This window comes from Oncorhynchus tshawytscha, linkage group LG04 (assembly GCF_018296145.1).
Source record: "Oncorhynchus tshawytscha isolate Ot180627B linkage group LG04, Otsh_v2.0, whole genome shotgun sequence".
Classification (NCBI taxonomy): Eukaryota; Metazoa; Chordata; class Actinopteri; order Salmoniformes; family Salmonidae; genus Oncorhynchus; species Oncorhynchus tshawytscha.
In genome coordinates this window covers 12,462,439-12,486,004 of record NC_056432.1, presented here as the reverse complement: position 1 = coordinate 12,486,004, position 23,566 = coordinate 12,462,439, and the positions used below count along the sequence as shown (strand labels likewise).

General features: G+C 45.6%; 1 protein-coding gene across 1 annotated transcript in view; it reads left to right on the top strand.

Moving 5' to 3' along the window:
- The window catches only part of LOC112237176 (adhesion G-protein coupled receptor V1-like), a 225,981-nt gene that overhangs the window by 82,587 nt on the left and 119,828 nt on the right, over positions 1 to 23,566 (top strand). Inside the window, exons 46-71 of the mRNA XM_042320335.1 lie at positions 1,509 to 1,655; positions 1,894 to 1,974; positions 2,173 to 2,434; positions 7,469 to 7,591; positions 8,835 to 9,057; positions 9,233 to 9,437; positions 9,631 to 9,777; positions 9,970 to 10,225; positions 10,516 to 10,718; positions 11,389 to 11,565; positions 13,504 to 13,686; positions 13,843 to 14,022; positions 14,147 to 14,311; positions 14,512 to 14,632; positions 14,886 to 15,009; positions 15,216 to 15,354; positions 15,607 to 15,792; positions 17,049 to 17,284; positions 17,724 to 17,872; positions 18,188 to 18,386; positions 18,962 to 19,181; positions 19,639 to 19,878; positions 20,082 to 20,231; positions 20,428 to 20,916; positions 21,834 to 21,977; positions 22,815 to 22,986. Coding sequence (XP_042176269.1) covers positions 1,509 to 1,655; positions 1,894 to 1,974; positions 2,173 to 2,434; positions 7,469 to 7,591; positions 8,835 to 9,057; positions 9,233 to 9,437; positions 9,631 to 9,777; positions 9,970 to 10,225; positions 10,516 to 10,718; positions 11,389 to 11,565; positions 13,504 to 13,686; positions 13,843 to 14,022; positions 14,147 to 14,311; positions 14,512 to 14,632; positions 14,886 to 15,009; positions 15,216 to 15,354; positions 15,607 to 15,792; positions 17,049 to 17,284; positions 17,724 to 17,872; positions 18,188 to 18,386; positions 18,962 to 19,181; positions 19,639 to 19,878; positions 20,082 to 20,231; positions 20,428 to 20,916; positions 21,834 to 21,977; positions 22,815 to 22,986 — 4,921 coding nt within the window. The remainder of the gene's footprint in view (positions 1 to 1,508; positions 1,656 to 1,893; positions 1,975 to 2,172; positions 2,435 to 7,468; positions 7,592 to 8,834; positions 9,058 to 9,232; positions 9,438 to 9,630; positions 9,778 to 9,969; positions 10,226 to 10,515; positions 10,719 to 11,388; positions 11,566 to 13,503; positions 13,687 to 13,842; positions 14,023 to 14,146; positions 14,312 to 14,511; positions 14,633 to 14,885; positions 15,010 to 15,215; positions 15,355 to 15,606; positions 15,793 to 17,048; positions 17,285 to 17,723; positions 17,873 to 18,187; positions 18,387 to 18,961; positions 19,182 to 19,638; positions 19,879 to 20,081; positions 20,232 to 20,427; positions 20,917 to 21,833; positions 21,978 to 22,814; positions 22,987 to 23,566) is intronic.

Here is a 23,566-nt window from a genome sequence, read left to right as displayed (position 1 = left end):
ACTAGGGTTTGTGCAGATAACGAAGAATTTGACGATTTTTGGAATGAGACTAATGAGGTAACAATGAATAATTAATTTAATAGAAGACTAATTGATAAGATGTGAAAATATCTGAAGAGTCGATTCGGGAACTAGAGACGAAAACATTTTCCCGTGGTGCCCCAACTTCCTAGTTAATTAAAGTTTGCATTATTAGTTTAATCACATAATAGTAATACACATAGAGAATGTATTTGATAAAATAACAGTCTTCACAATTAATGATAGTTACAGACACGACACAGTGATGTGTTGGATTTGCCCCAAACATAACGCTTTGTATTGAGGATATAAAGTTAATTAGTTTGCCAATTACTTTAGTACCTTATTGCAAACATGATGCATGTTTTGGAGAATTTGTATTCTGTACAGGCTACCTTCTTTTCAATTTGTCATTTAAAGATAGTATTGTGGAGTAACTACAATGTTGTTGATCCTCAGTTTTTTCCTATCACAGCCATTAAACTCTGTAACTTTTTAAAGTCATCATTGGCCTCATGGTGAAATTCTAGAGCGGTTTGCTTCTCTCCAGCTACTGAGTTAGGAAGGATGCCAATATCATTGTAGTGCCTGAGTGTATTGAGACACCATCCAAAGTGTAATTAATAACTTTACGATGCTCAAATGGTTATTCAATATCTGCTCTTTGTTTACCAATAAGTTCCCTACTTTGTGAGGCATAAGAAAACCTCCCTGGTCTTTGTGGTTGAATCTGTGCTTGAAATTCACTGCTCGGCTGAGGGACCTTACAATTATCTGTATGTGTGTGGTACAGAGATGAGGTAGTCATTCAATAATCATGTTGAATATTATTGCCATAGAGTGAGTCTATGCACCGTATTATGTGACTTGTGAAGCACATTTTTACTCCTGAACTTATTTATGCTTGCATAACAAAGGGCTTGAATACTTATTGACTCAACACATTTCAGCATTTCATTTTTAATACATTTCTAAACATTTCTAAAAACATAATTCCACTTTGACATTATGGGTTATTGTGCCAGTGACACAAAATCTCAATTGAATCAATGTTTTAATTCAGGCTGTAACACAAAACATGTTGGAAAAAGTCAAGGGATGTGAGTAGTTACTGATGGCACTGTAGGGACAGTAGTTGAACTACGTAGGAGGCCAGAAAGATGAAGGGAACAGGGAAGAAAGACATGAACGACTCACCCAGAACAGCTTTTAGAAAACTGCCTTGCTTTGTGTTGCATACACATATGCATCAGTCTATTCATAGTATATCATGATGCCTGATTGCACTATGGGGTGGCAGGTAGTCTAGTGGTTAAGAGTGTTGGGCCAGTAACCGAAAGGTTGCTGTTTCGAATCCCCGAGCCAACAAGGAAACAATGTTTGTTCCCTTGAGCAAGGCACTTAACCCCAATTGATCCCGTATGTTGCTCTGGATAAGACCATCTGCTAAATGGCAAAAAATACATATAATTCTCTCTTGTTTTCAGTCGGTGACGATCCAGGACCCTAGGATGTGTGTGGGTTTCTCTATGAACGGCTCATCCTATGTAGCGATCACACATGGCGCCCTCCCGGACTCCCCTGCTGTCAACCTCAGCTTGTTCAGAGTGCAACAGAACCTCAATCTAACCCTGGTGAAGCCTGTTACCTTTTGGACTTGACTGTTGTCTTTTAATTTGTGGTCCTTATGATGTGTTTTCTGCCTGCAGACATTATGTAATATATACATAGTAATCAATTACTTACTATAAATCAATCACTCATTGGCCTTCTGTTCCTATGGTTAGTTCTCTTTTGACAGTCGCTCCATGCCAGGGGCATTAAGTTCAGTAATGTATTCATGTATATTGAACATCAAACCTTTCCCGATAGGAACAATCACTGGCTGTTGAAGCTCTTGATGTTAAACACTTCTCCATTGAAAAAAGACACTACTTGATTGCCTCAAGCCAGGTGAGTTTGTTGGTTAAAATGAACTTGTCATAACCTGTGAAACATACCTGTACAGTACAGGTGCTCCAGGACATGATATCCACATGCACACCACCACATTACGATTGTCATTCAAATCAAAACGGCCAATGGATTTTGACTTCATCACCTGGAGTTGATCTCGACTAGCTAGTAGCTAACTTGTCTTGTTTTTACCAGGTGTTCGTGTGGACCGGAAGTGTCTTGGCTCTCCATCAGAGCCTGGAGCTTCAGGGTGTCCTCAGCGTGTCTCCCTTCTCCCATGGGACCACCCTCTACCTGGTTGTCTGTGTGAGGAGAAAGATGGGGGACGGCTGTGTGCTGTTCCAGTGGAGTGGAGGGCACTTCCAGAACCCTAGGCCTCTGCCTGTCAGCAGCAAAGCTCAACAAGTAGAGTCTCTCAACAAAGGAGCAGACACTCTCCTTTTGGTCATCACCGAAGGTGACCTCATGTGACCTTCTCTACAAACCACTTCCTCTGTATTTGTCTTTGCAATCTAAAATCTTCTACGTTGACATTTTGCTACGGTGCCATTTTGTATTTATTAGTTATTCTCCGTGTGCTCTGAAGTGGCTTATGTGGTGCAGAGATGGTGATGTGGTGCAGAGATGGTGACGTGGCTTATGTGGTACAGAGATAAAGAAGTGTATCATGTGGTGCAGAGATGGTAAGGTGCAGATATGATACTTACCAGGCATAGTTAATGTGTCCCCAATCCACTGTTGACAAAACATGGTTTGTGTGCACAGACGGGAGGGAGTAAGGTGACAAAAGTCCTTATGTATATTGGAGCATTGATAAAACACCACAGACCACAATCCAAATAAGTGAAGTAGGTAGTCTCTATGATGTGAGTTTCCCAGAAGGCTCAGTGTAGTAGGCCAATGGGAAACCACTCAGCATAGTAGGCAAATGGGACACTGTTCAGTGTAGTTTTTCTATAAACTTCAAAGTGTTTTCTATCCAATGGTACCAATTATATGCTTCTGGCTTCTGGGCCTGAGTAACAGGCAGTTTACGTCAGTCAGACAGGAAGTGGAGAAAAATAGACCCTAGCCTGAATAAGTTTTAATGTGAGTCTGGAAGGAGAGTTTACAGTCTAACCAGACAGCTAGGTATTTGTAGTTGTCCACATATTCTAAGTCAGATCCATCCAGAGTAGTGATGCTAGTTGGGCAGGAGGGTGCGGGCAGCAATCGAAGCGCATGCACTTAGTTTTACTTGCATTTAAAAGCAGTTGGAGGCCACGGAAGAGTGTTGTATGGCATTGAAGCTCGTTTGGATGTTTGTTAGCACAGTGTCCAAAGAAGGGCCAGATGTATACAGAATGGTGTCATCTGCATAGAGGTGGATCAAAGAATCACCTGCAGCAAGAGTGACATCATTGATATTTACAGAGAAAAGAGTCAGCCCGAGAATTGTTCCCTGGGACACACCCATAGAGATGGCCAGAGGTACGGACAACAGGCCCTCCGATTTGACACACTGAACTCTGCCTGAGAAGTAGTTGGTGAACCAGGCGAGGCAGTCATTAGAGAAGCCAAGGCTATTGAGTCTGCCAATAAGAATGTGGTGATTGACAGAGTCGAAAGCCTTGGCCAGGTCGATGAAGACGGCTGTACAGTACTGTCTTTTATCGATGGCAGTTATGATATCGTTTAGGACCTTGAGCGTGGCTGAGGTGCATCCATGACCAGCTCTGAAACCAAATTGCATATTGGAGAATTCGAAATGTTCGGTGATGTGTTTGTTCACTTGGCTTTCATCAGCATCTGAACAGCTAACCGATCACTGCAGCTGTACATAGCCCATCTGAAAATAGCCCACCCAATCTACCTACCTCATGTTTTTATTTACTTTTCTGCTCTTTTGCACACAAGTATTTCTACTTGCACATCACCATCTGCTCATCTATCGCTCTGGTGTTAATTTGCTAAATTGTAATTACTTCGCTACTATGGCCTATTTATTGCCTTACCTCTTCACACCATTTGCACACACTGAATATAGACTTTCCCCCCCTTTTTTCCCAATTGTGTTACTGACTGTACGCTTGTTTATTCCATGTGTAACTCTGTGTTGTTGTTTGTATCACACTACTTTGCTTTATCTTGGCCAAGTCGCAGTTGTAAATGAGAACTTGTTCTCAACTAGCTTACCTGGTTAAATAAAGGTGAAATAAAAAATGTGAAAAATTTGGCTTTCGAAGACTTTAGAAAGGCAGGGCAGGAAGGATATAGGTCTTTAACAGTTTGGGTCTAGAGTGTCTCCCCCTTTGAAGAGGGGGATGACTGCGGCAGCTCAACAATCTTTGGGGATCTCAGACGCTGGACAGACTAGTAATAGGGGTTTCAACAATTTCAGAGGATAATTTTTAGAAAGAGAGGGTCCAGATTGTCTAGCCCAGCTGATTTGTAGGGATCCAGATTTTACAGCTCTTTCAGAACATCAGCTGTCTGGATTTGGGTGAGGGGGGCTTGGGCAAGTTGCTGCAGAGATGTTGGCCGGGGTAGGGGTAGCCAGGTGGAAAGCATGGCCAGCCGTAGAAAAATGCTTATTGAAATTATCGTAGATTTATCAGTGGTGACAGTGTTTCCTATCCTCAGTGCAATGGGCAGCTTGGAGGAGGTGCCCATTAACAAACAAATAGTTTTGGCAAGTGGGTTAGGACATCTACTTTGTGCATGACACAAGTAATTTTTCTAACAGATTATTTCACTTATAATTCACTGTATCACAATTGCAGTGGATGGATCCGAAGTTTACATACACTAAGTTGACTGTGCCTTTAAACAGCTTGGAAAATTCCAGAAAATTATGTCATGGCTTTAGAAGCTTCTAATAGGCTAATTTACTTAATTTGAGTCAATTGGAGGTGTACCTGTGGATGTATTTCAAGGCCTACCTTCAAACCCAGTGCCTCTTTGCTTGACATCTTGGGAAAATCAAAAGAAATCCCCCAAGACCTCAGAAAAAAATTGTAGACCTCCACAAGTCTGTTTCATCCTTGGGAGCAATTTCCAAACTCCTGAAGGTACCACGTTCATCTGTACGACCAATAGTACGCAAGTATAAACACCATGGGACCACACAGTTGTCATACCGCTCATGAAGGAGGCGCATTCTGTCTCATAGAGATGAACGTACTTTGGTGCGAAAAGTGCAAATCAATCCCAGAAAAACAGCAAAGGACCTTGTGAAGATGCTGTAGGAAACCGGTACAAGTATCTATATCCACAGTAAAATGAGTCCTATATCGACATAACCTGATAGGCCCTTCAGCAAGGAAGAAACCACTGCTCCAAAACCGTCTTAAAAAGCCAGACTACAGTTTGCAACTGCACATGGGGACAAAGATTGTACTTTTTGGAAAATTGTCCTCTAATCTGATGAAACAAAAACAGAACTATTTGGCCATAATGACCATCGCTATGTTTGGTTGAAGAAAGGGGGATGCTTGCAAGCCAAAGAACACCATCCCAACCGTGAAGCACGGGAGTGGCAGCATCATGTTGTGGGGGATGCTTTGCTGTAGGAGGGACTAGTGCACTTCACAAAATAGATGGCATCATGAGGCAGGAAAATTATGTAGATGTATTGAAACAGGAAGTTAAAGCTTGGTCGCAAATGGGTCTTCCAAATGGACAATGACCTCATGCATACTTCCAAAGTTGTGGCAAAATGGCTTAAGGACAACAAAGTCAAGGTATTGGAGTGGCCATCACAAAGCCCTGACCTCAATCATATAGAACATTTGTGGGCAGAACTTAAAAAGCCTACAAACCTGACTCAGTTACATCAGCTCTGTCAGGAGGAATGGGCCAAAATTCACCCAACTTATTGTGGGAAGCTTGTGGAAGGCTACCTGAAACGTTTGACCCAAATTAAACAATTTAAAGGCAATGCTACCAAATACTTATTGAGTGTATGTAAACTTATGACCCACTGGGAATGTGGTGAAAGAAATAAAAGCTGAAATAAATAATTCTGTCTACTATTGTTCTGACATTTCACATTCTTAAAATAAAGTGGTGATCCTAACTGACCTAAGACAGGGGATTTTTACTCTGACAAAATGTCAGGAATCGTGAAAAACTGAGTTTAAATGGATTTGGCTAAGCTTTAGGTAACTGTATATCTGTTCTTGGTTCTACATTTTTTGAATGGGGCATGCTTTTTAAGATAGTGAAGAAAGCACTTTTAAAAAGCAACCAGGCATCCTCTACTGATGGGATGAGGTCAATATCCTTCCAGGATACCTGGGCCAGGTCGATTAGAAAGGCCTGCTTGTAGAAGTGTTTTAGGGAGCGTTTGACAGTGATGAGGGGTGGTTATTTGACCGACAACCTATTACACACGCAGGCAATGAGGCAGTGATCGCTGAGATCCTGGTTGAAGACAGCAGAGGTGTATTTAGAAGGCAAGTTGATCAGGATGATATCTAAGAGGGTGCCCATGGTTATGGATTTAGGGTTGTACCTGGTAGGTTTCTTGATCATTTGTGTGAGATGGAGGGCATCTAGCTTAGATTGTAGGATGGCCAGGGTGTTAAGCATGTCCCAGTTTAGGTCACCTAACAGTACAAACTCTGAAGATAGATGGGGAGCAATCAATTCACATATGGTGTCTAGGGCACAGCTAGGGGCTGAAGGGGGTCTATAACAAGCATCAACGGTGAGAGACTAGTTTCTGGAAAGGTGGATTTTTAAAAGTAAAAGCTCGAATTGTTTGGGCACAGACCTGGATAGTAAGACAGAACTCTGTAGGCTATATCTGCAGTAGATTGCAACTCCGCCCCCTTTGGCAGTTCTATCTTGTCGGAAAATGTTATAGTTAGTTAAACATTTCTGGATTTTTGGTGGCCTTCCTAAGTCAGGATTCAGACACGGCTAGGCTGATGGAGTGTGCTAAAGCAGTGAATAAAATAAACTTGAGGAGGCTTCTAATGTTAACATGCATGAAACCAAGGCTTTTACGGTTACAGAAGTCAACAAATGAGAGCGCCTGGGGAATGGGAGTGGTGCTGGGGGCTGCAGGACATCACCAGAGAAACAGGGGAGGAGTAGGATAAGGGTACGGCTAAAGGCTATAAGAACTGGTTGTCTAGTGTGTTCGGAATGGAGAGTAAAAGGAGCAGATTTCTGGGCGAGAAAGAATAGATTCAAGGCATAATGTACAGAAAAGTGTATGGTAGGAGGACGGGGTACGTCCGGGGGACGTCGCAACGGAAGAGCCTGTCAATGTAGTAGGCCAATGGGAAAGCGCTCAGTGTAGTAGGCCAATGGGAAACTTTTCAGTGTCGTAGGCCAATGGAAAACCACAGGCAGGCTCAGAGGATGTCATTTATAGTAGCTGGGTGTGTCGTACCTAACAGAACCACCTGTGAGTGAAATAATTGAGGGCTAACATAAAGCTGTGTGTGTGTGTGTGTGTGTGTGTCCGTCCGCCCGTCTGTGTGTGTGTTCCTATCCCCAGGTTCCTCTTCCTCCTGTGAGGTGTTTGTATGGGGTTCCCAGCAGCTGTTCCCCCAGCACAGCCAGTCTATCCCCCACCCTGGCCTGGCCTCTGCCCAGCCCTTCACTCTACCCTCAGGGATCAGTGAGTACACACACACACACAATGGTGTTTGTTCTTCACTAGTTGCCTGTTTCTTGTAGCAACAGGTCACAAATCTTGCTGCTGTGATGGTATTTCACCCAATATACATGGGAGTTTGTCAAAATTGGGTTTGGTTTTAAATTCTTTGTGGGTTTATGTAATCTGAGGGAAACATGTGTCTCTAATATGGTCATACATTTGGCAAGAGGTTGAAAGTGCAGCTCAGTTTCCACCTCATTTTGTGGGCAGTGTGCACATAGCCTGTATTCTCTTGAGAGCCAGGTCTGCCTACGGCAGCCTTTCTCAATAGCAAGGCTACAGTGGTTCGTCCTTTAAAGTTCTATGGCATGCTATTCTATGTTATTCTATTCTTAATTCTATGGCATGTTATTTAAGTGTGAACCACTGGTACCATTAATGCTAGTTAGTGCTAGTTTGACCACCAGAGGTCATCTTTGAGAAACATTTGATAGCTTTCAATAATGGCTGTACTAGAGGGGTTCAATTGCCAGACGGGGAGGAAGGAGTCTGCTGTCCTTGTAAATAAGAATTTGTTGTTAACTGACTTGCCTAGTTAAATAAAGGTCACACTAAAAGCACAACATTTCTGCACTCTATGTTTGTAATTCTAGCCTAACCAATAGCCAAACAGAGATGAGGTGACCATAACAATCTCATTGATTTATCAAGACCTGTTCCCATGCTTGTCTCAGAGCTCCACGAAATGGTGCTAAAATAGTTGTAGGCTATTGCTTCAAATCCTATTGCTTCTAACTTCAATATGCTCTTAAAATAAATAAGACCTAAACCACGTTTAACAGCACATTACTCAACACTAGTGAGACTCATGTCGTCTACAGTATATCGAAAAATATGATGTGACTCTACGCCAATAATTACATAAAGAGGATATTTCTGTAATTCAGTGATATTTATTCCCATAGTAATTCGTTAAGGATCCATAACTAAATAAACATCGGCATTTTGAAAGAGTATTTTTATCATTATTTTATTAATGAAAGCATAAAGATGCCATTGTTAGTTACATTGTTTTAGTTTGAACATGCAGACTGGCACTAGGAACAGAACAGTGGGAACGTTTCCCTAGTCAGCGCCATTATTAGTGTAATGCACCTTACATATTTTAGAGATGATTTTGTTTTCAAATGACATAAAATCAGTGAGGGAAAAGGCCATTCTTGAACCTGGAGTGAGACATTCTTACTAATTGTGTGTCTCGTAGCCCATCTCCTGCTGGCCGGGAGCAACGGCTCAGCGCTGTACACCTGGAGGTCTGACATCACGCTGTTTGCCCTGGTGCTCACGTCTCCTCCAGCCTCCAACTTCCTCTCTCTCCCACTCCCCTACATCAACACCACTAAGAGCCTCCTAGCAGCCACCGAGCCCTCAGGCACCACTATGTATGAGCTCACCTCTGTCTCCAACCGTTCCGACTTCATACCCAGGTACAGATGTGCCCCACTGTTCCCATGGCAACCCATTACATTCAGACCAGAGGCATTGGTCATATGTTTGATCAAACTTTGAGGAAATTGGCCCTTACATCGTCACTTGTGCCTGTTGTTCTTTGTTCATTCTTCAGTGGCTGTCTTCTCTGACCGTAATGCATTTCACTCTCAGCTATGGCGAGTTGCGTTTTGTGCCCGGTGACCAGGAGTTGGAGATTGCGGTGAACGTCGTCGACGACGATGTCCCAGAGGAGGACGAACAGTTCCGGGTGGTCCTGAAGAATCCCAAGGGAGGGGCTGAGATTGGCTTTGGTGGTCAGGTGACCGTGCTTATTCCAGCCAATGATGACGCCCATGGAGTCATAGGCTTCACACAGGTACTCTCTGTTGTTTAACTCTGATTTACTGTCAATTTCCAAATAGGTTTCTGTTGCTTGCATTTCTATGTCTATACATACATAAATTTATAGTGCTAACGCTCTATGCTCATATTTTATTTTCCAATACAGTTGAATAGTAAAAATCTTTATAATATTACAGTGCATACTGACATTGATGCTGTCTCTCCAGGGCTCTCTATCTGTGGAAGTGGAGGAGTTGACGAAGGGCAACCCTATCTCTCTGAGTGTTGAGAGGAGGAGAGGAACCTTCAGGAGACTGACCATCCACTGGGCAGCCAACGGCAGTCTGGAAGATATCTATCCCACGTCAGGAGTGGTGAGTCTCTCTCTTTCCATCTCTCTCTCTCATGGCTAACTTCCATGTGTTAGATATAGAGAAATAGAAGAGAAATCAAACAACTGATGTGCCATTTCTAGTTTAGTTCATTGGTTGCAAATGAACTTCCTGAATTGGCTGAGCTACAGAGGAACAGACATCCACCCTGTTGTCCTCTACCGTGTTTCTCAGGTGACGTTTTCCCAGGGCCAGGTGGTAGCTACCATCAATCTGACCGTGCTAGCAGATAGCATCCCTGAGCTGAAGGAGAGGGTCACCATCACCCTGCTGGATGTCACCACGGTGGGCCTAGACCAACACTCCAGGGGAGCGCTGATTGACCCCCAGAGAGCACAGGCCCTCCTCACCATCTTGCCCAACGGCTCACCCTACGGGTTGATAGGCTGGCACCTGGACTCCCAGTACCTCCTCACACAGGAGCCTCAGAGTAAGAAGCCAGCTGTTTGCATTGTTATACATTTATTTATACAGTGGAAAAATCATTTCTAATGTGTATAGTTAAAAATAAGCCCCATTTTTAAAGCTACTGAAGTGTTTGGTTACTTGTGTAAAGTAGGTTGTCATGAGCGATCATTACTTGATTTGACAGGCACTTTGATGTTGGTGTGATTCACTACTACACATTATCCAATCTGTTTCTGTCCTTGTTCAGGCTATAAGGTTTAGGTAAGTTGTCTAATGCTCCTTGTACATGTTTGTCTCTGCTTTTCACCCAAGAGAGTCCCACTAATGTCACCCTGACCATTGTGAGGGAGCAGGAGGCTTCTGGGGAGGTGGCAGTGCACTACCAGACAGGACCAGCCCTATCCAAGCCCCCCTCCAACCAGGCCAGCGCCCCACAGGACTACACACCCCGGGAGGGCACCGTCATTATGAAGGAGAACGCCACCCTTGCCCTCATCACCATCACCATACTACCGGTACGCATAGCATTAAAGTAGAATAGAATAGAAAATTATAGAATATTACTTTATGGACAAACCATCCTCAAGACTCATCTTGGGATGACTGGGGACCGGACCCTCCTCCTCTCCTTCTCCTCTTCCACCCCAGCAGTGTAAATCTAGATTGGTTCAGCAGACACTGTGGCTTTCTGCCTGTTCTGGCTGCTTTTTTCCTGTTCTGGCTGCTTTCTGTCTGTTCTGGCTCCGTTCTGGCTGCTTTTTGTCTCTTCTGGCTGCCTGTTCTGGCTGATTTCTGCCTGTTCTGGCTGCTTTCTGCCTACAGCTTAGGTCCATACTAGGTCTAAAACCACCAGTGTTGGGTCTGCCACGGAGGAAACCCACTACTTATTTCCCATCGGAATAGATCCATTCCTAGTAAATTGCAGTGTTGAGTGGCTATTTTAATGGTAACTACTTTTGTGTTTTGTTTAGACTGAGAGGAAGTTTTGAAAAACATGGACCGGGTTTCTATGTGCTCTGAAACTGCCAACATTCTTTAAGGTTGATTGGGGAATAAAGGCTCTTTAGAAGTGGAACATGGGAAAGATCAGTAGTTCCTGTCTGTGGGTTGGGTTTTCTTTGCTCCTAATATAGCAGGCAACCATATCCTCCAGACCTGAGGGCTGTGTGTCTATGTATCAACCAGGATGAGGCTCCGGAGCTGGCTGAAAGTTTCCTGGTGAACATCACAGGCGTGGAACTAGTGGGGGGGTTGACGGGGGCGGCCCAGCCCAGTGTGAAGAGGCCTGGCATGGAGGTGGCTGAGGTCACCATCCAGGAGAACGATGACCCACGGGGGGTCCTGCAGTTCAACGTCTCCCAGGTAATACCTTACACTACTACCTCTACCCATATGCTACACAATTATCCTTGAATATGCCACTCCATTCCTTTATTCTCCTTGAATATGCCACTCCATTCCTTTATTCTCCTTGAATATGCCACTCCATTCCTTTATTCTCCTTGAATATGCCACTCCATTCCTTTATTCTCCTTGAATATGCCACTCCATTCCTTTATTCTCCTTGAATATGCCACTCCATTCCTTTATTCTCCTTGAATATGCCACTCCATTCCTTTATTCTCCTTGAATATGCACTCCATTCCTTTATTCTCCTTGAATGAAACACTCCATTCCTTTATTCTCCTTGAATGAAACACTCCATTCCTTTATTCTCCTTGAATGAAACACTCCATTCCTTTATTCTCCTTGAATGAATACCAATATGTCTCCATTCAAATGGGTATGTTAACTTTATTCTCCTTGGTAAAATGGGTCTGCCCTATGGTCCATTCTGTTAACCCTTTATTCTCCTTGAATGGGTATGTTAACCACTCCATTCCTTTAAATTCTCCTTGAAAATATGTTAACCCTATGGTACAAATTCCTTTATTCTTAACCTTGAAAATGGGTCTGTTAACCCCATTACAAATGGGTCTTTATTCTGGGTCTGAACCCTATGGTACAAATGGGTATGTTAACCCTTGGTATTCTCCTATGAATATGGGTCTGTTAACCCTATTCAAATTATTTAACTCCTTGAATATGGGTATGTTAACTCTATGGTACAAATGGGTCCTTTATTCTCCTTGAATATGCCAAATCCATTCTTTAACTCCTTGGTACAAATGGGTCTGTTATATGGTACACTCCATTCCTGTTAACCCTTGAATGAAATGGGTCTGTTAACCCTGGGTCTATTATGGTACAAATGGGTCCTTTATTCTCTTTGAAATGGCAACTCCATTCCTTTATTCTCCTTGAATGAAACATCACAAACTTCCTTTATTCTGCCTTAAAGAATGGAAAACACTCCATTCCTTTTCATTCATCCAGAAGGCGAGGTTGGTATCAAAGCAGGGACCGACTGAAAAACAGCTTCTATCTCAAGGCCATCAGACTGTTAAACAGCCACCACTTTATTCTCCTTGTCAATGACACTGACTCTACTCCATTTAATCATGGGAATTGATGGGAAATGATGTAAATTCTCCACTTTAAACAATGCTACCTTAAAATGTTACTCTCTCATTCCTTTATTCTCTTTGAATATGGCACTAGCCATTTAACTATGCCACTTTTTACATTCTTATCTCTATGAATACTGTAATATCATCTACTGTATTGCTGCTCTGTACCAACTCATTCATATATCCTTATGTACATATTCTTTATCCCCTTACACTGTGTATGTAGTTTTTTTTGGAATTGTTAGTTAGATCACTTGTTCATCTTACAAAGCATTTCGTAACTATTAACATCTGGTGCTCTGACAAATAAAATTTGATTTGATTTGATTTGGTACAAATGGGTATGTTAAAAGCTCCCTGGTACAAATGGGTCTGTTAACCCTATGGTACAAATGGGTAATGAATACCAACAAATGGGTCTGTTAACCCTATGGTACAAATGGGTATGTTAACCCTATGGTACAAATGGGTCTGTTAACCCTATGGTACAAATGGGTCTGTTAACCCTATGGTACAAATGGGTCTGTTAACCCTATGGTACAAATGGGTCTGTTAACCCTATGGTACAAATGGGTCTGTTAACCCTATGGTACAAATGGGTATGTTAACCCTATGGTACAAATGGGTATGTTAACCCTATGGTACAAATGGGTCTGTTAACCCTATGGTACAAATGGGTCTGTTAACCCTATGGTACAAATGGGTATGTTAACCCTATGGTACAAATGGGTATGTTAACACTATGGTGTCATTTTAATGCTCCACCTCTGTTTCTGTGTCTAATTGTTAGGAAGCGTCTGGAGGGTTGCTGGCCTATGAGGTGGCTCCGCCCAGAAACGTCCTCCATCTAGCAGTGGTGCGATTGGCTGGCAGGACTGGGAGAGTGGTGGTGTACTGGGAGGCTCAGCCAATCACTACCAGTCTCAATGACTTCACTCCCTCTTCTGGGAATATCACCTTTCAAGATGGACAGGTGATTTGATTACAACTGTGGTTAGAGAGTTTCTCCTGTTAGATCACATAGTTAAGTTAGGTCACCTATGTAACTTCGATCCACTAAGTCTAGTTGAGCTTCTATGAAGGATAAGATGTATACCTCAGGTAAAATAAACTCTGGTTCTGTTTGCAGGGACAGGCCATCATAGACATCAGCATCGTGGATGACACGGAGGTGGAGTCTGTGGAGCACTTCAGTGTGACTCTAATGCGTGTTATTGGTGGAGCCAGGCTGGGGGTGGAGATCTTTGTGACCGTCACCATCCCACCCAACGATTCACCGCTGGGCAGCTTCGGCTTCCAGGAGAAGACTGTGAGTCACAACTCATTGTCACCCAACAAGTTGCCCTACAGAGAATGGAAGAAGTTGTATTTTCCAATCCAATACAACCTTATTGTAAACCATTATTATGCTAAGTAAACAAATCTCCTTCTAGTTCACTGTCAGCGAGCCAGAGTTCACTAGTGACCCGGCTGCCATGGCAACGCTGACGGTGGTGCGAAGTGCAGAAGGCAAGGGGGCGGTGACACTGATGTGGCACCTGGAGGACACTGCCCGGGACGACCTTTCACCTCTCAACGGAACACTGGTCTTCAATGAGGTCAGTAGGGGGCGTGGCTAGGGAAGATGATAGCAGGTCAGTTAACAGTGTTTTACACTATATGTGAACTAACTAGGTAACTACTTGGTAATAATTGATACCAAACGTAATAATAGTTGGTGCTAAATGTACAGTTTATCTTAGAAGTTGAAACTGCAGTTTGTAGGGAAGACACTGATGGGAGACTTTGTGAACCTCAGACAGAGTCTTGGAGAACGCTGGTGATCCGGGCTCTGGCTGACGCTGTGTTGGAGGGAGAAGAGAGCTTCACTGTCCAGCTCCTGGCTGCCAAGAGTGGTGCTGTAATCGACCCCGTTAATGGTCAGTGTCTTTGGCTGCCTCACTGTGTTTAAACATACACACAGTCTCTGGTCTATGGAGAGGGGAGGGATAAAGTTGCCCCTAGAAGCTGATCTGAGGTCAGTTTCTGCATTTTAAATTCTAATGGTTATGGTTTGGATTGAGGGAGAGTAAGCTGATCCTAGATCTATGCCTAGAGGCAACTTGTGTGTAAGGAGCACAAGAGGAGGGCATTAGACTGAACTGTGTCCCCTGGGTTGGTGTGTGTCTGTAGGGTCAGCCACCATCACCATCCTGGGAGACCGTGCAGCCCTGGGAATAGTGGGCATCGCTGAGGCTTCCAGGAGCATCCTTATCGGAGAACCTCAGGGAGACTATAATGGGACTGCTCTGGTCAGGTACACATACAGACAGTTACACACACACATATCACTGGCTAATGGGAAAGCCTCACATATGTTCATTGGTCAGAATATTTCTGTTGTGCCGTTGAGAAAGTCTTCTTTTGGTTAATATGATGTCGACCAAATGCATGTTGCAATGATACCATTATGTGTGTGTGTGTGTGTGTGTGTGTGTGTGTGTGTGTATGTGTGTGTCTCAGCCTTGTACGCGGCCCTGGCATCTTTGGAGAGATCCAGGTGTACTGGAACATCACTCCTGCTGTGGCCTCTGAGTTTGAGGAGCTGTCTGGCGTGGTGACCATGAGGGACAAACAGTCTGCCGCCACCATACGCCTCAAAGTATGACAATCTCTCTGACTATGGAATGATATTCATCGCTATTCTTGTTTTATCATACCTCATCTTATTGTTAAGTGAAAATGTATTTCCCAATGTAAATTGTAAAACTGTTTCGCAATATCAATACTTGACTGCTACTTAGAGTGAAGTGATGTAACCTATTGTATTGAACATGCATTTTCAACAGTGTCCTAGTATGGATATTGGGTCACAGGCTGAAGGGAGTGGCGTTTGTTATTGTTGTAATTTCAGGCGCTGGATGATGACACGGCAGAGGAGCGGCGTGTGTACCAGCTGACCCTGACCTCAGTCAAGCCCGGGGCAGGGATCAGCCCCTTGGCCCAGAGGGCCACGGTCACCATGGCAGCCAGTGATCTCCCCCACGGCCTGTTCTCCTTTGTCCAAGGCCTCGTCTGGGCCTCTGAGGAGGAGGGCAAGGTGAGCGCGCCTGGGCAGTCTTGGGCCATGATCTTAAACAACCACATTGTTGAAACTCACTAGAGGATGTCTAACTGGTTAGAACTGCCCTATCAGAGCCTGGGAACGGTCTGACCAGCCCTATCAGAGCCTGGGAATGGTCTGACCTGTCCTATCAGAGGGAGGGTGGGCTGAGGGAGCAATAGAATGGTTGATAGTCAGAAGTGTAAATGAAGTCATTTAGCTGTGTGTAGGGGGTGTGTACTGGCGGCAGAGAAGTCAGGCGCAGGAGAGCAAAAAACTGATTTACAACGGCGCAGTTTGATAAACAAAACCACCGTAAACAGAACAATAAATCAATGGGTAAACAAAACCCGTACACACCAGCATAACGTGCACAAGCACTACAAAAAACAATACCGGACAAAACCCGTTACACACCAGCATAACGTGCACAAGCACTACAAAAACAATTCCGGACAAAACCCGTTACACACTAGCATAACGTGCACAAGCACTACAACGTGCACAAGCACTAAAAAACAATACCGGACAAAACCCGTTACACACCAGCATAACGTGCACAAGCACTACAAAAAACAATACCGGACAAAACCCGTTACACACCAGCATAACGTGCACAAGCACCACAAAAAACAATTCCGGACAAAACCCGTTACACACCAGCATAACGTGCACAAGCACTACAAAAAACAATACCGGACAAAACCCGTTACACACCAGCATAACGTGCACAAGCACCACAAAAAACAATACCGGACAAAACCCGTTACACACCAGCATAACGTGCACAAGCACCACAAAAAACAATACCAGACAAAACCCCTTACACACCAGCATAACGTGCACAAGCACTACAAAAAACAATTCCGGACAAAACCCGTTACACACCAGCATAACGTGCACAAGCACTACAAAAAACAATACCGGACAAAACCCGTTACACACCAGCATAACGTGCACAAGCACCACAAAAAACAATTCCGGACAAGGACATGGGGGGAACAGAGGGTTAAATACACAACATGTAATGATGGAATTGAAACCAGGTGTGATGGAAGATGAGACAAAACAAATGGAAAATGAAAGGTGGATCGGCGATGGCTAGAAGACCGGTGACGTCGTCCGCCGAACGAAAAAGGAGAGCGACAGACTTCGGCGGAACTCGTGACACTGTGTTTTAGTCAAGAGTCATCATATGATGATATGACTGCCTATTTTTGCCCCCTCCTCCTCCACCTTCTCTTCTCCCCCAGGTCAATGTAACAGTGGTGCGCTCCATGGGCAGGTTTGGGAGTGTGTGGGTAACCTACCAGACAGCAGGCAGTGTAGCGGTCAGTGGAGTGGACTTCACCAGTGCCTCGGGTAGGCTTCTGTTTGGCCCAGGCCAGACCACGCGTGGGGTCACGCTGAGCATCCATGACGATGACCTCCCAGAGGGACCTGAGGAGTTCTACCTCAACATTACCACAGTGGAGCTCCTCAATGACAGGTAGGTAGACCCTGGACAGTGATCTAGAGTAATTTCTGTGCTTCCTGTCCTCCAGTTAAGGTTAGGGGGGTTGAAGAGGGAAAGCTGATCCTAGATCTGTTGCTAAGGACAACTTCTACCCTGAGCTGCTGATGTGGGGTTTAGGTGTGGGAGGAGAATCCCAAACCTGGTTAGTGATCAAAATGCCATGGTCAGAAATGTGGATTTCACTGTAAGTGAGGTGGAAGGTGTGGGTCTCTGTGGTGTGAGCTGTGGTATTGTTGAGGGTAAACACAGATTAATGCTGTTTTACCTACCTTTTTTATTTATTTTGAACGTTCACCCACCTTTCACCACAAATGGAGATCAGTGTTATCCATCTATTTATTTTTACCTTTACATCACTGGGTGTGAGACGGACTGGTGTTGTCTCTGACCTCTGTCCCCCTCCTGTGGCCAGTAATGTGGACTTCAGTGTGAGGGAGCACGGCCTGCAACGAGACCAGCCTCCAGCCATCGGCAATGTTTCCTCCATCATGATCGTCATCCAGAAGAGTGACAACTCAGAGGGCGTTCTAGAGTTCCTCCCTGACTATGTCAACATCACAGGTCAGCCTCTAATACACACACACACACACACACACGTTGACACTATTCAACATAGCTATTAGTATCAGGCATCACTTGCAAATGTAATTTCATCCTCTTAATATGTAATGGACATTATTAAATGTCCATTCTGAGAGTGGTGATTGGATGAATGCAATATGTAAGGAGTATTACAATACAGTATTAAAGTGTACATTTGTCCCCGTCCATAATAGCACCCTATTCCCTACATAGTGTACTACTTTTGACCAGAGCCCCATAGGTGCCATTTGGGATGCACTGATTGTATTTGATCCTCCTCTCGTCTCTCTCCAGTGGAGGAGGATGTGGGCAGTGCGTCCATCCCAGTGGTGAGGAGGGTGGGTTCCTACGGCCTGGTCACAGCAGAGTACACCTCTAGGGGTCTGACTGCCAGGGCCGGGCTGGACTATATCCTGGGCAACGGCTCGCTCACCTTCCTCCATGGCCACAACACCAGTCACATCAACGTGTCCATTATAGACGACCATGACAGGTAAGTCTGTCTCCCTCTCTGTCTCTCCACAGATCACCTTTAAAATGTTTCCTCTCCCAGCCACGAAACAACGTTTCATTATTTGATTGTGGTATTGCTGCACATTTTGTGATCATTTTATTCCTATGAGATTGGTATATCTGAAGTCTACGACATTCTATTAGAAAATGGATGTGAACATGAAAGAGCAGTAATGACTCCTTGCTGTCCCCAGTCCACCTGGCCGTGCTGCTGCTCCAGTTTCAACTGTTCTGCCTTATTATTATTTGACCATGCTGGTCATTTATGAACATTTGAACATCTTAGCCATGTTCTGTTATAATCTCCACCCGGCACAGCCAGAAGAGGACTGGCCACCCCACATAGCCTGGTTCCTCTCTAGGTTTCTTCCTATGTTTTGGCCTTTCTAGGGAGTTTTTCCTAGCCACCGTGCTTCTACACCTGCATTGCTTGCTGTTTGGGGTTTTAGGCTGGGTTTCTGTACAGCACTTTGAGATATCAGCTGTTGTACGAAGGGCTATATAAATAATTTTGATTTGATTTGATTAGTGGAGTTGTCATAACTCTTCTCCTAGGGAGGAAGCCGAGACGTTTGAGATCCAGCTGTCAGGTGCCACGGGCGGAGCCATACTGGGTACTCATCTGATTGCCAGGGTTACCATCACCAAGAGCGACTCGCCCAATGGCGTGGTCCGTTTCCTGAACGCGAGTGTGATCACCTTGGTGAACCCCAACAGTACCCTGAAGTTCAGCCTGCACCTGGAGAGGGCGGGGGGGTTTGTAGGCAACGCTACGGTAAACCTACTGGGACACTCCCCCTCACTCTGTCTCCCTCTTGTTAGGTCTGTAGCCTCAGTCATCTTCGGGACGGTTTCCCAGACACAGACTAAAAAGAAGGCTCGATAGAGAATCTCCAGTGAAAGTGTTTTTTTAGTCCAGAGGGAAGGTGAATTTGTGTTTGTGGGAATCGGCCACTAGTGTCTAACTGCCATGTTCTGTCTCTCTGACAGAGGTACAAGAGCTTGTTCACTGTCATAATTTCTCTGCCAGATAACCATCACTCATGCTAATCTTAATGACACTGCCATACCTGTTAGCCTATGTAACGGATAATGTCTTGATTCTGTATTTTTCATAAGGGAACGATTGGTCCGAATATATTTGGCAGTAATATTAATCTAGTCTTCTTGTCTTTGCCAGCATGAGAGTGATGCATACCAGCCAATCGGAATCATTGATCTCCTTTCCTCAGATAACATGGAGCATTCTGGGTCCCAACACCAAAGAGGTCTTGCCAACCGTAAACACAGACATTGGAGATCCTGTGAACGGATCATTCCATTTCAGAGACGGGGAGGGGGGATTGCGCACCATTGATCTGAGGATTCTACCCCATGCGGAGGTGGAGGTGGCGGAGACCTTTGTGGTCGTGCTTCAACTCCTCTCAGGTGACATGGACATTGACCCCCGAGCTGGCTCTGTCACACTCAAGGTACATCACAGTCCCAATGAGTGACATCTCAATATTAATACGAACCCCAGTTGTATTAAAACCATTATATTGAAATGACTTCACAGGCTCTTATTGATATTAAGATTCTCTGAATCGTGGCAACAACATGTGGTTTTCTCTTGGTTTGGTGTGTGTGTGTGTGTGTGTGTGTGTGTGTGTGTGTGTGTGTGTGTGTGCCTCAGATTGAGAAGTTTGGAGACCCTAATGGTATAGTTGAGTTGACAGAGGAGGACCTTAGAGAGCGTGTGTACAGTGAGCCCACAGCCGGCGAGGGGCCGCTCAACATCTCCCTGCTCATCATGCGCAGACACGGTGTCATGGGCAACGTCACGGTACGACCACCTCGAGGGTGACATCATACTGTCTAAGAATATGGCTTTAAGGGCAATGATCCGGCTTTGAGTGTGTCCCTTTAACTGAGGTTTGCTGGGAGACTGTATGAGCAGAGTTCATTACACTGTCTGTCCGATAAAATATACAGCCAATTTACAGGTATGTTATAGATGTGTGTGTGTGTGTGTCTCTCAGGTGCACTGGCAGATCCTGAGTGACTCTGACACAACGGGGGACTTCTCGGCCCTCAACGGCTCCGTGGTTATGCTGGATGGTCAGAGGGGGGCAGAGGTGGTCCTCACTCTTCTACCTGATGCCGTGCCCGAGCTGGAGGAGCTCTACCTGCTCCGGCTGAGCTCCGTGGAGGGTGGCGCCACCCTGAACACCAACCGCAGTACCACCCTCTTCAGGGTGCGTGCCAACGATGAGCCGCACGGCGTGTTCGGCCTGGCGGCGGAGCGGCAGGCGGTGGTTGTGGTGGGGAGGGGGGCCGGGTTGGTCAGACTCCTGGCCCTGAACGTGACGCGCCAGGCTGGGGCCTTCGGCAACGCCAGTGTGGGCTACCGGATCAGTACTGGGCCTGGACTGAATGGACAGGAGCTGCTAGGTGGGGCGGCTGTGGGGAGAGTCCTGATCAAGCATGGAGAGGATTCAGCCTCTGACTCAGTGCCAATCAGTACTCAGGTAAGAGAGGACTCAAAGATATACTCAAGACCAGGGTTGCCATGGTTTTATATGATTTTGATGCATCAATGGGGGATCATGCACTCGTGCTATGAATATACTCATACATTTTCTGGCAATTTATGAAGATAACATTGAATCTGTATAGTTTTTCATAGCTTTCCATAACCTCCCTAATAAGGCCATTTTATCAAACCAAACTTGTCTCCAGTACTCCACTGACCCTGCCTCTGTTGTCCTGGTTACCAGGCTGAATGTCTCTCTCTCTCTGTCCTCTAGTGCTGTGTCACTGACCCTGCCTCTGTAGTCCTGGTTACCAGGCTGAATCTCTCTCTCTCTCTCTGTCTTCTAGTGCTGTGTCACTGACCCTGCCTCTGTCGTCCTGGTTACCAGTCTGAATGTCTCTCTCTCTCTCTGTCTTCTAGTGCTGTGTCACTGACCCTGCCTCTGTCGTCCTGGTTACCAGTCTGAATGTCTCTCTCTCTCTGTCCTCTAGTGCTGTGTCACTGACCCTGCCTCTGTCGTCCTGGTTACCAGGCTGAATGTCTCTCTCTCTCTGTCCTCTAGTGCTGTGTCACTGACCCTGCCTCTGTAGTCCTGGTTACCAGGCTGAATGTCTCTCTCTCTCTGTCCTCTAGTGCTGTGTCACTGACCCTGCCTCTGTAGTCCTGGCTACCAGGCTGAATGTCTCTCTCTCTCTGTCCTCTAGTGCTGTGTCACTGACCCTGCCTCTGTCGTCCTGGTTACCAGACTGAATGTCTCTCTCTCTCTGTCCTCTAGTGCTGTGTCACTGACCCTGCCTCTGTCGTCCTGGTTACCAGACTGAATGTCTCTCTCTCTCTGTCCTCTAGTGCTGTGTCACTGACCCTGCCTCTGTAGTCCTGGTTACCAGGGTGAAAGTTTTCTCTCTCTTCTAGGTGTTTCTCTCAGTGGGTGTGAACTTTACTTTGGAGCTTACAGACGTGCGCCTCCTGGGACCTCTCTTCAGCTCCCCACCTCGCCTCCTACTGGAGGCCAGGGTCGCCATAGTGACCGTCCCAGAGGAAGCAGCGAGCGCTGAGGTATCAGTCAATAACTTTATGGAGTAAGGTGAAGTTGCACCTAAATGCTGATCTTGGTTTAGTTTTGCATTAATGGTTATGGCTAGGATTCGGTTATGGGAAGCTGATCCCAGACCTGTATATATAGGGATACTTGACTCTGGAGCTTACCATTGTCCCAACCGGGAAGATGTAAGTGCTGCATGTGTGGCTCCTCTGTTAGCCACTAGGAGGCGTAGTTACACCCTTTTTGAAACCCATCTCCACTCCCACTACATTGGAAAGACGGATGGGAGGATGCTCTGTATGTAACTGAATTACTGCTCTGCGGTTGGTAGCACCTCCCTGTGAACACACGACCTCTCTCAGTCATGACCTTAGAAGAAGTACATGTTACATGAGCCTTTCAAAGTCAGTTGACCAGCTTGGTGCTGACCACGACATAGACTTAGCATTTTGACCTAGCTAGCTACCACTACCACCTCTTCTGCTAACAGACAGTATTATAAAAGCATTACAGCGGTACACAGGGCTGTGGACACTCATAATGGCATCACCTCATTCTACAGAGGCACCGTTACCGTGGAAATGGTCTCCAACACTCATCTTGTCCTTTTGATCCGAATGCACCGTCTTTAGTCAGCCGTTCTTCAACACAACATTCTAATACTGTGTAGTTTTGCTTTGTCTCACAGGTTGTTAGATCTGTACTGGGCTTTAATGGAACTGTTGTGTCACATCCTTCCCTATTCCTCCTCCTCTGTGTGTGTATGTGTGTGTGTGTGTGTGTGTGTGTGTGTGTGTGTGTGTGTGTGTGTGTGTGTGTGTGTGTGTGTGTGTGTGTGTGTGTGTGTGTAGGTGGGCTTTGTCTCGTTGGCGTTGCAGGTCTCCAGTGTGGAGACGGGTGTGTGTGAGGCGCTGGTGTACAGGACTGGGTTATTTGGAGCAGTAAGGGTGGAGTGGAGCGCAGGGTACCCCCCCGGACAGGCTCCGTTAGGATTCAGGCCTGGAGTCGTCACCCCCAGCTCAGGTAAGGACCTCAGAGGGAAACTGACCACTGTGAGCTCTGAGGGAAACTGACCACTGTGAGCTCAGAGGGAAACTGACCACTGTGAGCTCTGAGGGAAACTGACCACTGTGAGCTCTGAGGGAAACTGACCACTGTGAGCTCTGAGGGAAACTGACCACTGTGAGCTCTGAGGGAAACTGACCACTGTGAGCTCTGAGGGAAACTGACCACTGTGAGCTCCGAGGGAAACTGACGACTGTGAGCTCCGAGGAAACTGACGACTGTGAGCTCCGAGGGAAACTGACCACTGTGAGCTCCGAGGGAAACTGACCACTGTGAGCTCTGAGGGAAACTGACCACTGTGAGCTCCGAGGGAAACTGACGACTGTGAGCTCCGAGGGAAACTGACCACTGTGAGCTCCGAGGGAAACTGACCACTGTGAGCTCCGAGGGAAACTGACGACTGTGAGCTCTGAGGGAAACTGACCACTGTGAGCTTTTGGGGCGGCAGCGTAGCCTAGTGGTTAGAGCGTTGGACTAGTAACCGGAAGGTTGCAAGTTCAAACCCCCGAGCTGACAAGGTACAAATCTGTCGTTCTGC